Source organism: Aspergillus ruber (genome assembly GCF_000600275.1).
Source record: "Aspergillus ruber CBS 135680 unplaced genomic scaffold scaffold00015, whole genome shotgun sequence".
Taxonomy (NCBI): Eukaryota; Fungi; Ascomycota; class Eurotiomycetes; order Eurotiales; family Aspergillaceae; genus Aspergillus; species Aspergillus ruber.
In genome coordinates, this window is record NW_024467311.1 from 36,188 (window position 1) to 48,334 (window position 12,147).

Consider the following 12,147-nt stretch of genomic DNA (forward strand, 5'->3'; position numbering starts at 1 on the left):
ATTTTATTGTCACTGTCCGATATGGGAATGTTCGTAGACTTATCTTTTGAGTGTAAATATAAAACCTAAGTTCATATGGTTAAAACAAAGTGTATATCGCTTTTAATGTCTCGCTGCAGAACGTCTCCAACCTTTCTGGGCTGAGCTAACTTATAATTGCCTCTGCAGAAGTGGAGTGTCCTCAGATGGTTGATCATCAGTCTGGTGATCCTCGCGATCCTCCAGAGATCCATTCGGAACAACATCCGCACTGTGCGTCTGACCCTCCTTCTTCTCCGGACCAAAATACTCAAAGTATATAGCCAGGAAAAGCAGCGTTCCCTGCAGGAACGCCGTCACAACAAAAACCCCCCAAGTACTCCACCCCTCGGGTCCCAGTCGCGCTGCTAGACTTCCTGCGAAAACCAAGCTCCCGGGCGTTTGGATGCACATCATCGGTATGCTTAGGCTGCCCACGCACCGGAGCTTGAGTGTCGTGTAGATTTGCGGGAAGTATTGGATTGAGGAGAGGACTGCAGCGAGGATGCCTAGGAAATTGGCCCATGCTTGGAGTGACGAGCGGTGCCTGAGTTCGAAAACGAGGGAGATGATGAAGAGAAAGACGATGTGTACTATTGAAATGCCTGCTACAGCTAGGGCAGTACGGTATGTGGGACCATCGCCTTCTTTGGAGGATGTTTCGGAAGTGTCTTGGGTCGTTGTCGATATGGCTCGTGGAAAGTAGATGACGAAAAGGACGAGACTATAATCGAAGCACCTATGTCAATACTATTCCAGGCTTAAAGACTGGATCAGCCCTGACTTACATGGTAAAGAAACAGAGCCACTGAACTCCAACCTGGAGGATACCCAGCAACGCCGAAAAGCAGCTCAAACCATCAACCTCCGTACAGCACGATGCATCCTGAATGCTTCGCGGGAGCACCAAGATGTTTGCTAAAGATGACGATGTAGACGTCGTACCCAACAGGACGAAGTAAGGAGAGATGCCGAAGGAGCTCTTCAGGGAGATTATGCGGAGATGCTGAGGGAGGTAGGAAATAAGGATTCCGATGAGGATCAAACTATAGCGTTCCAAATCTGTTTAGCAACCTATTATTGGAGGTATATAGAAAGAATCGGCCATACATGGACAGCGCGAAGTTCCAAGAACTAGCGGATGCTAGATCCGCGCAATGGGGGGCTAAGTTGTTGTTCATTTTTGGGTGATGAAAGGTCAGAACGAAATGCGCTATTATACTCAATATCAGAACTAAAGCAGGATATCTCGTCTTCACAAAGAAAGAAGAGAAGGTAGGAAGAACGGATAAAAGAGACCGCTACTTTGGAACTGGGGACCCTTGATAACGATGGCGTTAAAAGAGGAGATAATGAGATAGGGGATCATCTGCCTTGACCAGCAAGCAAATAAAGAAGGTTTAACAACTAAACCAACATCATGGCCAGCATGAAAGGAAGAAGCAGATGAGTTGTCGCAGCATGGAAAGTCGATTCTTGAATAGAAATGAAACTACACCAACAGCTCATCTGATGGCGTTGTCGGACAGTCAGGTGCCGCTGGGTCACCTGACTTATCATGTTGGGTGCTTATCGCTAGGTCATGTGAAGATAAGAGCTCTAGCTGCTTACCCAAATAGGAAACGATGGCATCAGTTATTCTCCAGTGATCAGCCAGGGATTCTATCAAACCTACCGGCCAAAAGCCGCCAGAGGGGGAAGACCAACAACTGCTGGAAGCAGATCCATTGTTCAAGGTCAAGAGCGACAACAAAGCCACCACACTGCAAATAAGCATCCGATGACGCCAGCACCAAACGTAAAACCGGCGACAACAGCAATACGTCACTTTCTGATCATCCACTCTTCATACTTAACTGCCACCGCTGCCATTTCTTCTATGTATTTTGCCATGAACTAATTCTAGCTGGGAATACTTAGCTAGGTTATATATCCGTGAGTGCTACATCCCCTTATCTCTCATTGGAGCTTCTCGGATGATTGACTGTGTAAACACTCTCAGTCAGGACTGTGAAAGCGAAAGCTATATTTGCTATAAAAGCCCTCAAATAGAGGCACAAACACTGCGCCAAGATGAGATTCAACTGGGCTTCCAGCTTGGTGTTGCTCCTTGCGACCACAGAGGCGGCCAACTGGTTCAGCAAAGCTGGTATGTACACAAACTAGAATTTGTACTTCCCCTTCTACGTAGGACTCAATTGGTTGATAACATAGCCTTACAGTGTACAATGGATGGCATGAAACAGAGCTAGAACGGTGGCTCTCTGACCACGATATTCCGTATCCCTCGCCTGCGGATCGCAGAGATCTTGAGGGTTTGGTGAAAACGAATTGGGACGACAAAGTCCAAAAGCCACTCGGACATGTCTCCGAGCAGGCCTCAGACCAGTGGCATCACGCCAGGGAATGGGTTTTCGATAGGTGAGTTAACTCATCCCCGAGCGAAGCGTTGAACCATTACTCATTGTCTCAACAGCTGGTCCGACTCCCAGATCAAGGCGTTCCTCGACCGGCATGGCGTTCCGGTCCCTCAGCCACGCAAGCGGGACGTCCTTATTAGCACTGCCCGTGAAAATTACGAGCCTATTGCGAAGAAACTTGGCGAGAAAGCTTCCTACCCTGGTAACTGGCTCTTCGCTACATGGAGCGAGTCCGAGCTGAAGGAATGGCTTGATGAGCGTGGATGGCCTGTGCCTCAACCATCGACCCGTGACAAGCTCATTGCTTCCGTGCGTCGCAATGCTAGATTAGCCAGTATCCAAGCTCGGACCATTGCTGCCTCCGCATCTGCTTCTGCTGATGCAGCTCAGGCCACCTTGAGCGATGCATTGTTCAGCGCGTGGTCTGATTCCGACCTGAAGAAATTCCTGGATGAGCATGCAATTCCAGTGCCGCAGGGTTCCAGACGTAATGAAATGATCGCTTTGGCGAGGAAGAACCGCGCCTCCCTGCTGAGCCAAGCATCTACGGCTTCGGCGTCAGCTTCACGTCTTGTGGGAGCCGCTACTACCAAGGCTGGAAACGATTACGCACAGGCAACTGATGATGCCGAGAGCAAGGTTCAGGAAGCTTTTGATGCTGCTGTTCAGAACTGGTCCAACTCACGCCTCAAGGCATATCTGGATGCACGGGGAATCTCTGTCTCGCAGGCGACCAAGCGTGATGAGCTGTTGGCAAAGGTTAGGGCAAATAAAAACAAAGCCGCCAGTGCCTGGAACGCCTGGACTTTTGAGACCTGGGACATTGAACATTTGAAGTAAGTTGATGCCGATTGTTTTATCATTCAACGCCCATCTAATCATATCTGTAGGCAATATCTGACTTCGATGAACGCCAAGGCAGCGCAGCGCGCCGACTCCACCCGTGACGACCTCATGAGACAAGCCCAGGATGCCTACTCCAAAGCCTCCAAGGCTGGAGGCCAAAACCTGGCCTCTGCTACCTCCTACATGGCGCAAGCCACCCAATCGGCCAAGGATGACACCTTCGACACCTGGTCCCACTCCGAACTCAAAGCCTACCTTGATTCATTTGGTATTCCCGTCTACCAGGGCTCTAACGCCAATGAGCTGAAGGCAACTGCTCGTCGTAACTCCCAGTACTTCAAGTACGGAACTACCTCTTCTCAGGGCACTTTGTATGCCAAGTTCCAGGATACGTACCAATGGCTCCTGGATCAGCTAAAGATCGGGGCTTCGAGTGGAAGAGTTCAGGGACAGGAAGTTGCGGAGAAGGCGAAGGATAGGTCTTCGGAGGCGGTTAGTGGTATTCGCTCCGAGCTGTAACGCTTTTTCCTATGATATTTTTGGATCGTTGGGGTCAAAACCTGTTCGATATGTATTTCTGGATTTATGATGTTTACGATTTCGGGGCTCATGGGTAGTGTCTATTATAATGAATGCTCTCATTACTAGCTAGGGCATTATGGGGGAAATTGTATAATTATTTTGTGAATTATGGTTGAATCGTTCTTTACAGTGTGGCCTGGTTTAGTTGCCTAGAAAAGTAAATTGATAAAATTGTCGCTTGTACATGAACCAAATTGGGTTATGGAAACAAATTTTTGACACATAGGCAGGTGATATGGCCGCCATATACGACACATCTAACGGCATCTTTGTAGATGACATATCGAGTGAAGCCAAACCAGGGCCAGGCCAAGCTCATTTTATGACTTCGGAGCCTCCGGATCACCTTCAGCGACTAGTTTCCCAACAACCAAATACTTCTCAAGAAATCGCTCCTCCCAGTTCTGGAGGTTTTCCAACTGGTCCTCATTGAGATCTTTCAGGTCATCCAAAGGTCCCTTGAGATCCTCAGTGAGCATATCCCTATCAAAACTCTGAAAGGCCAACCCGCGCGAAGCGTCGCGTCCGGCAAAGTTCTCGTAGGGGCCGCCCTAAGATCGACAAAATCCTCCGTTAATCATCTGGCCACTCATATCCCGCTGTTTTGCAAGAGCAACTTACCGGCCCGTAAAAGCTCTTTCCTGGCGTTACATCGAAAACACGGCCCCGCACGGCAAGGTAACAAGGGTTTTCGCCCTCACCATTGAATTCGATGAGTGTTGAGGGGATGAAAGTGCGGAAGACGACTGGGGGTGGACCTTGGGGCAGGGTGACGGGGGCCTTGGGGCGGAGCTGCACGTAGAGGAAAACGACAAAGACGGACAAGAGAATGAAGTTAACGGGAGTGAAGAATGGGATCCTAAGGCGTTTTTGGTTAGTTCGCCTTGTCGTTCTTCCTGGATGGGCTTTCTTGGATATTCATGCTTACGCTTCGGTTGGCGATGGAACGGGCTCTTCTGTATGAACACATTAGCTATTGTAGCTAGCTTTAGCTTGATTTCAATTGGCATACCTGCTGCGCTCATTATGCAGATTGTTGGAGATTGTCTGAAGCAACGCTTGGCTTTGGCTTGACAGAAAAAAAAAATAGACGAAAAATGAGAGCGGAACGGAGCGAGGGCGTTGATAATAACCGTGATGACGAAAGACCGAGGCGCTTCTGGCAGCGCGGAGTCCAGTGCCGGCTGTATTGATAATGCTGAATCGGGAAAGATTCCCCGACTCCCCGCCATTGCAACGGCACGTGAGTATATTGTCACTTGATGGCTCAACTACCGATGCCGCGGCATTGTAGTACCATGCGGGGGCCTCAGGCATAAACAAGTCTAAATTTATCGCAGTGTTTAATTAACTCCTGCTATTTTGGAGGGTCCTTTTGTTACTTTCATTTCAATTCGCAAGAGAAAGAGATCTTTTCTTTTCCTTTCCTTGCCACGATGACGCTGTCACATTGAATCCTTCTGGCAAGGCATTACGACCAACCTCATTGATCCCCACGCCCACAGCCCCCAGTCAGACATACTGGTTTAGTAGTCTCTCGTTCGCCCAAGTCGCTCGTTTCATATCTCTTTCAAACTTAATCGTCCGAATTTCTTCCTTTCTTTCTCTCTTTCATCTTTTTTTGTCTCATTTTATATAACCGTGTCTCTGTTTTTCTCATACTCTTTTACCTCTCTCGACTTGTCTCGAAAGAACGCATCTGAGATTCGTCTTTTGGCAAATCCCATACATTCGCATACATTCTTTGATTGGCAGTGTAACCTGCTGGATGCATATCTTCGGGTGATGGTAATCGAGGCCATCATAGCGACCTAAAGTCCCGAGAGGTATGTCACTATGAGTGCTGGTGAGGACAGCGTGAAATCACCAGCTATACTTATAACTAGTTCGACCACCCTCTTACTTTTCTGAATCAGTTTCTACTCAAATCTCGTCATGTGGGCTAAAGTGCCTTTTCATTGGGCAAAGAAGTCTACTACGATTGAGAATTCGACGACGAACACCAGTTCTTTGAATCAAAGAGACTATCAGTCTCCAAACCGATCTTCAAGCACACTATCGGGAGATCAGGGATACTATTCAAAGGATCTACCGGAATTGCCAAAGTAAGTTGGAAAATAGTCTACGGATGAGACAAACATAAAAAGGAAAGAGAAAGGGAAAAGAAAGACACTAACAGCTTCCAGCGAAGATCCAAAACTCTCCCATCCCGGAAGAGGCCCCGATTCGAAGCCTCGGAGCGCCTCTGCCACGTTTACAAGGTTCGCAGCGACCGAATCCCCGCGTCATCGTGCGAGCAGTACCGCTTCTCAATTTCCCTCAGACCAACCTGACTTCGATCGCGATCCGAATAATAGTGACCTTGCGTCGCCAGATATCTCCCCTCCCGGCACCCCGAACTCTTTGAATCGCGGGTTGGACAGTAGGGGCAGCGCTCAGATTTCGCCGATTGAAGAGGAACCGCAACACGACAGTATCAAGGCTGAACAAATGGAAACGAAATTCACCAGCCACATCCCGACTTTGCGCAAGGACGCGCGCAAGGAGAATTTCGAACCGAACTCCGAACGATCTTACATGTTATCCAATCACAGTCGCGAGAACTCCGGCAAGTTCGGCGGTCATTCGTCCCGCGTCTTGAGTTGGGGCAAGGAACAGCTTCAGCCGAAGAAGAAATTCGCAGAGGTGCGTAGTCGGATTGCGAGACAAAATGATGATGAGTCCCCCTTCGTTGCTAGCGAACCATGGAGGGGGCCCAGTGGACGGGCGCCCATAATGAGTCCAATTCACGAGAAGTCCCGAGCAAGGTCGTCGTCACGTTTGCATCCTTCCAGAAGCTTTGACCGGCTAGGGGAGTATGACCAAGCACCTGACTCCACAACTCGCCTCCAGCCGTCGGTGGTTACCACAATCACAGCCCAGGAAAAGCCTGCAGGTTTTCGGAAGCAATCAACTAGCAGGAGCAGGGCTCCTAGCGCCAGTGCAGGCTCACAGCTGCCGGTATCTGAAGGCTACAAGAATAGCACTCCGCCACGAGTTGACCTGCCAATGTCTAATCTGGGCACTTCGCTGGCTGAATTCAAATTAACTGCTCCTACTCCTACTACTGACACGTTTCCTACCAGCGACGAACACCAGCCAGACCAACCAGAGTTCCCCATGAGTCGCTCCAGCGCTGCAACGGACATCTCTGCAAGAATGGAGAATAGTAGGACCAGTTCTCCAGCCCCAGCCAGCATAGCGGACAGCTTCGAAAGCGCGTCACAGCAATCGATCGAGAATGATTTATCAATCATGTCCAGGAAACGACCAGTTCCCAGCACAATGGCCCCGGGAAGGAAGCCACTCCGAAAGCCTACTCCAACCCAGGCGGCAGCAGAAGCAGCAGCTAAAGGCCTTTCGCCCGTTCCTCCACAGGAGCACCAACAGCCAAAGAGTCGCATAGAGACATTGGAAGAACGTCAGGGTACGCTCGCGCGGCGGAAAACCAACATTACTACAATAATCAGCGAACTGAACCAGGTGTTTCAACCCACCTCGACGGCGTATGATATGGCTGCTCGAGAGGAAGTCAAGAAAACAATTGCCCATCTTAACAACGAGCTTGCAGGTATTGTTAGAGAAGAGCACGATGTTGGTTTGAAACTTCTCCGAGCTTGGAAGAAACGCGATGACCAGGATCTCTACGGCGGCGGGACTGGTCTATGGGTTAAACGGGTGACTAGCTGAGGGCCCTGGATTCCTATTATTAATTCCTTCGTTGTCCTCACTTTACCTTACCTCCCATCAGTGGATGTTTTTGCTGGCTGGACCATAATCTTATCTATCTTCCTACCCACTGATACCCTTCTTCTATTTCAAAAATGATGCAAACAACGAATTCCTTCTTTTACTTGATCTTATTTCTTTTGGGGGAGCTTGCGGAGCTTGTTGGCCTTCCTTTGCGATATGGAGAGGCGTTGGTGATACCCGATTTGTCTTTTTGTTATCTAGGAGAGCCATTTTTTCTTTTTCATTCTACCCAAGACATGCCTGGAAAAATGTCATCTGGTTTTATGTTGAAGGGCAAAATGTACGGAGTACAAAACCATTATTTTCTATAAGACTTGTGGCTCTCTTTTCATAGAAATGCGAAAGGTGCGTTGGCCTGTACGTATATACCAAGAGAACTTGCTCAATCGCCGTAGCAAATAATGCGATTGGTACTCCATTATGCCTATGCTCGTCCGTAACTCGTAGTATCGTGATTCTTGAGTATAAAACAACGCTGGGTATCAATTTTATTTCTTTCCCGACTTCTTAATACCCTGGGAGCCCGTGTTCAAAGGACCCTTGCCCTTGGCCTTGTCTAGCAAATCCTTCTTCGCCTTGGCGTCTGAATTTTCCAACACAGGTTAACAGATTGCCTCCATGATCGCAACATAGACGTCAACAGCGCAAAAACTTACCGGCTTTTTGCTTTTCCTTGAACGCCATGTCATCTTCATCGAGGTCCTTCTGCGACTTCTTAGGAGCCTTAAGGGGCTTGACCTTGCCGCCTAGTAAGCAGATATAACGTTAGCTAGTTTCCGACTGAGTTGGGAGTTATGCGCATTAGTTCGCTAACCTTCTCTGCCTTGACCACCCATTTTGTATGCTGTGTGTTATAAGAAGAAGGAGGGATATGAGGGGATTCTGTGGAGTTTGTCGCAAATAATCGGGGGTAGGGAGAAAAAAAAAAAATGAGAAAAAAGATGCTTATCAGCGACCGACCATGTTTCCGCCCGCAGGGTGGGGCACTATCCCTGATAAAGCTAGATTGTAAATATCTACGGCAAATCTTACTGACCAGAGATGCTTTGCTTTGCCGGTCTATCTTCGGTCATCGGAAGTCTGCTCATCTCTCCGTCCATCGTCCATATATCATCAGTTAACTCAATTTGATACACTTTTACGGCCCATTGTTTAGCCGCGGTCGGATTTTACAACAAGAAAACGCGAGGGACTGGAATAAAGGCAGACATTTCTAGCCGGTTGGACTTTTCCAATACACCATTCCCCAGAACTTGTTATCGTGGCAGCTTTTGCTAACCGAGCTGGTGTCTTTCCCGTTTTGTTTCTTCAAGAAGAACTCCTAGACTATTGGTTACAAAGGAAGTTCTGAGTCTGAGTACCTGTGGCCATGGCATCATACAGGTCAAAGTCTCCATCGACCCCTTCTGAGGGTGAGATCATCGAATCAGGTTTGGAGATGAAGGCAACTACGTCAAAAACTTCTCTTAATGACACCAACGTTGACCGTAAAACCAGAGTCAGTACCTCTTCGGCGCCCAGGTCCCGATCGCCAACATCCCTGAGTACTAGTCGATCGCCACGCCGGCGAAGATCCAGATCCAGAACATCGCGATCATCGAGAAGCCGTTCCTGCTCCCCTTATCGAAACTACAGAGGAAATAAACGCAGGCGGGAGGATGATTATTATGACGACAGACGATACTATCGGCAGGAGCCGCCGCCGCCACCGCGACAGCGTGCAGGACAGAGGCACGATGGCAGATATCATAGGCGATCTAACTCCTACTACGACTATGATCGGGAAGAAGGATATGGCGGTGGTCTGAAATACACGGATGACTACGACCGTCGTGAGGAGAAGCGGCACCGGAGTCGATCCCCGTACCGTGATTCGTACCACGAAGTTAGGAGACCCAAGCAATATTCCGGTGATGAGTGGAATGGGAGCATAGGCCCGCGAGGCTTCAAAGAACGAAGGCCATCTACTGAACAGTTAGTGAGCGAACGAGGAAGCGTTCGATTCGTCGCTCAGACTTCTAAACAAGATGCTGAAATTCGGGAGAACCAGGTTCAGCAACAGGCTTCTCATGCTAGCTCTCGTGTTGTAGATAGGTATGTCGTTCGAGGTCTTTATGTATTGACATGTCAAGCCAATACTGATGAGCCCAGTGTGCCTACTGAATCACAGGAACAGCAACCTGCCGAGGCAGTCGACGAAGCAGCTCAACTGGAAGCCCGTCGGAAGCGACGTGAAGCCATCAGAGCGAAATACAAAAGCCAGGCTACGCCTCTACACCTGCAGGCAGTCCACGCCGGGGACTCCGACTCTTCGACACCAGGCGCAGATTCAAACCGTGCTAGTGCAAGCCAGACTGCATCGGGTAAGCATGATCTTTTTTTTTTTTGTAGGTGATGAGTTGAAAATGCTAACGTCTCATACAGTTTCTCCTCAGTTAACCCCCGTCCAGACACCCAGTGAAAACACGGCAGATCCATTCCCGGATTTCGAGGTTGGCAAGGATGCCGATTTGATTAACGACACTGCACCTGTAGATGGTGTTGAAAAGGACGAACCATCGGCAGCAGACTACGATCCGACTTTTGATATGAAAGAAGATCGAGAGAAACACGGCCCTAGTCAGGAAACCTCATCGGCCGCGTATGACGAGACGCAGCCTGATAAGCAAGAGATTCTGATGCCTGATGTGACTGAAAATCCACCTGCACCGGCTAGGACGAAAGATCCCTACGATATGTTTGCGGAAGATGACGATGATATGTTTGCCGAGGAAACGCAGGAACCAACAAATTCGGCGCATGCAGCGGCTGTACCTCAACCGCAGGAGCTAGACATCAGCATGATGGACAACTGGGACGACCCTGAAGGGTATTACAATGTCCGACTTGGTGAGCTTATCAACGGCCGGTACCATGTGCAGCAGAATTTGGGTAAGGGGATGTTTTCGTCTGTTGTGCGAGCTACGGATTCCAAAACGGGCGGACTGGTTGCGGTCAAGATCATTCGACAGAATGATACGATGAAGAAGGCAGGTATGAAAGAGATTGGCATTCTGGAACAGTTGATGGAGGCGGATCCTGAAGATAAGAAGCACATGATCAAGTTCGTGCGGTACTTTGACCACAAAGGCCATCTATGCATGGTGTTTGAAAATCTCAGCATGAACCTGCGAGAGGTATTGAAGAAGTTTGGACGAGATGTGGGCCTCAATCTCCGAGCCATCCGGGCGTATGCGCACCAGATCTTCCTTGGGCTGAGCCTGATGCGCAAGTGCAACATTCTGCATGCGGATCTGAAACCGGACAATCTCCTGGTGAACGAACAACGCAATGTCCTTAAAGTGTGCGACCTAGGATCGGCGTCGCCGGTGTCCGACAACGAAATTACACCGTACCTGGTCAGCCGTTTCTACCGGGCACCGGAGGTTATCCTCGGGATTCCCTACGACTACGGGATCGACATGTGGTCGATTGGCTGTACGCTATTTGAGCTGTACACGGGCAAAATTCTGTTTACGGGCCGAAACAACAATCAAATGCTACGGTCAATTATGGAATGCCGTGGCAAATACCCGCCGAAGTTGCTGCGACGGGGCACCCTGGCGCACCTGCACTTTGACGACATGCTCAATTTCCGGAGTACGGAAGAGGACAAGGTGACCGGGAGAATTGTGACGCGGGTGCTGGACTTCAAGAAACCAACGCGGGATCTAAAGACGAGGTTGATGGGTCATGACACGAGGCTGAGTGACGGGGAGGCGAAGGAATTGAATCTGTTTGTGGATCTGTTGGAGCGGTGCCTGAGCCTGAATCCGGAGAAACGGTGCACACCGACGGAGGCGTTGCGACATCCGTTTATTTTGCGGCCTAAGAATTGATGTGTACATTTTTGTGCTCGTACATAATTAGATAATGGCATAAAACTTCTATTTTCTTTCTTTCTCTTTGTCTGGAACGAACAGGCGGAAGTAATGGTTGGTTGCCACTGCGCCACTGACGCATCGATGGGAGAACCGCGCCCGAGTGAACCATGGGTGGCAAGATATGGATATCTAGCGCTCTATTATACTCCGAACCCTGTATACTCCGTACGCTGTATAACACAATGATCATGAGGTATGACAACGAAAGTGGAAGAATTCGGGAAGATGATCGTAACTCACAGGAGCCGTTGGATGAGCCGTGCGCGGTCAGAGTATGTGTCAGGATAAGTATACAGAGCTGCATGTGAGGATTCTACCTTGCTTACTCTATTACTTGTAGAGTATGAGTTATATCATATGGTTCCATTTTACTCGACACTTCATATGTACTCGGTCCAGCACAAAGAACCCCCCTCCCCCAATCCCCCTAGGTTAGTTGGCTACGCTGACCAATAACAAAGTCTCCGGCTATAAAAAGGCAAGGCTGAGAACAGGGCTGCCCCGTGGGTGACGAGCCAATCAGGGGGTCGAAGGGGGGTGCAACGTGGCCTAGCCTCACTCATACT

At 49.2% G+C, this 12,147-nt stretch overlaps 6 protein-coding genes across 6 annotated transcripts; 3 read left to right on the forward strand and 3 right to left on the reverse strand.

Moving 5' to 3' along the window:
* Positions 1–150: 150 nt before the first annotated feature.
* EURHEDRAFT_457065 (PQ-loop repeat-containing protein) lies at positions 151–1,199 on the reverse strand (the record flags this gene model as incomplete). The annotated part of the gene is made up of 3 exons (XM_040784398.1): positions 151–742; positions 807–1,064; positions 1,129–1,199. 3 exons carry the CDS (start codon positions 1,197–1,199, stop codon positions 151–153), a joined length of 921 nt encoding a protein of 306 aa, XP_040638249.1.
* An 892-nt stretch (positions 1,200–2,091) lies between these two features.
* On the forward strand, positions 2,092–3,803 carry ish1 (double-strand break repair enhancer MSC1; the record flags this gene model as incomplete). Its single annotated transcript, XM_040779028.1, has 4 exons — positions 2,092–2,167; positions 2,241–2,439; positions 2,495–3,274; positions 3,329–3,803. 4 exons carry the CDS (start codon positions 2,092–2,094, stop codon positions 3,801–3,803), a joined length of 1,530 nt encoding a protein of 509 aa, XP_040638250.1.
* A 103-nt stretch (positions 3,804–3,906) lies between these two features.
* Positions 3,907–5,226, reverse strand: EURHEDRAFT_412892 (cytochrome b5-like heme/steroid binding domain-containing protein). The gene is made up of 4 exons (XM_040782033.1): positions 4,879–5,226; positions 4,795–4,822; positions 4,488–4,725; positions 3,907–4,417 (listed from the first exon to the last, which is right to left on the reverse strand). The coding sequence occupies exons 1-4, from the start codon at positions 4,889–4,891 to the stop codon at positions 4,187–4,189; spliced, it is 510 nt and encodes a 169-aa protein (XP_040638251.1). The 5' UTR covers positions 4,892–5,226; the 3' UTR covers positions 3,907–4,186.
* Positions 5,227–5,801: 575 nt separating this feature from the next.
* EURHEDRAFT_378027 (uncharacterized protein) lies at positions 5,802–7,595 on the forward strand (the record flags this gene model as incomplete). The annotated part of the gene is made up of 2 exons (XM_040779029.1): positions 5,802–5,971; positions 6,053–7,595. 2 exons carry the CDS (start codon positions 5,802–5,804, stop codon positions 7,593–7,595), a joined length of 1,713 nt encoding a protein of 570 aa, XP_040638252.1.
* Positions 7,596–8,146: 551 nt separating this feature from the next.
* On the reverse strand, positions 8,147–8,494 carry EURHEDRAFT_378028 (translation machinery-associated protein 7; the record flags this gene model as incomplete). The annotated part of the gene is made up of 3 exons (XM_040779030.1): positions 8,147–8,241; positions 8,315–8,404; positions 8,473–8,494. The coding sequence occupies 3 exons, from the start codon at positions 8,492–8,494 to the stop codon at positions 8,147–8,149; spliced, it is 207 nt and encodes a 68-aa protein (XP_040638253.1).
* A 533-nt stretch (positions 8,495–9,027) lies between these two features.
* On the forward strand, positions 9,028–11,536 carry EURHEDRAFT_515745 (putative serine/threonine protein kinase (Prp4); the record flags this gene model as incomplete). Its single annotated transcript, XM_040786407.1, has 2 exons — positions 9,028–10,021; positions 10,083–11,536. 2 exons carry the CDS (start codon positions 9,028–9,030, stop codon positions 11,534–11,536), a joined length of 2,448 nt encoding a protein of 815 aa, XP_040638254.1.
* Positions 11,537–12,147: the final 611 nt, after the last annotated feature.

What these genes read in the sequence shown, in the direction of transcription:
- EURHEDRAFT_412892 (XM_040782033.1), bottom strand. An exon ending in GTTCCATCGCCAACCGAAGC is followed by an intron (nt 4,726 to 4,794) that starts GTAAGCATGAAT and finishes AAAACGCCTTAG; the next exon opens with GATCCCATTCTTCACTCCCG. An exon ending in GAAAGAGCTTTTACGGGCCG is followed by an intron (nt 4,418 to 4,487) that starts GTAAGTTGCTCT and finishes TGTCGATCTTAG; the next exon opens with GGCGGCCCCTACGAGAACTT.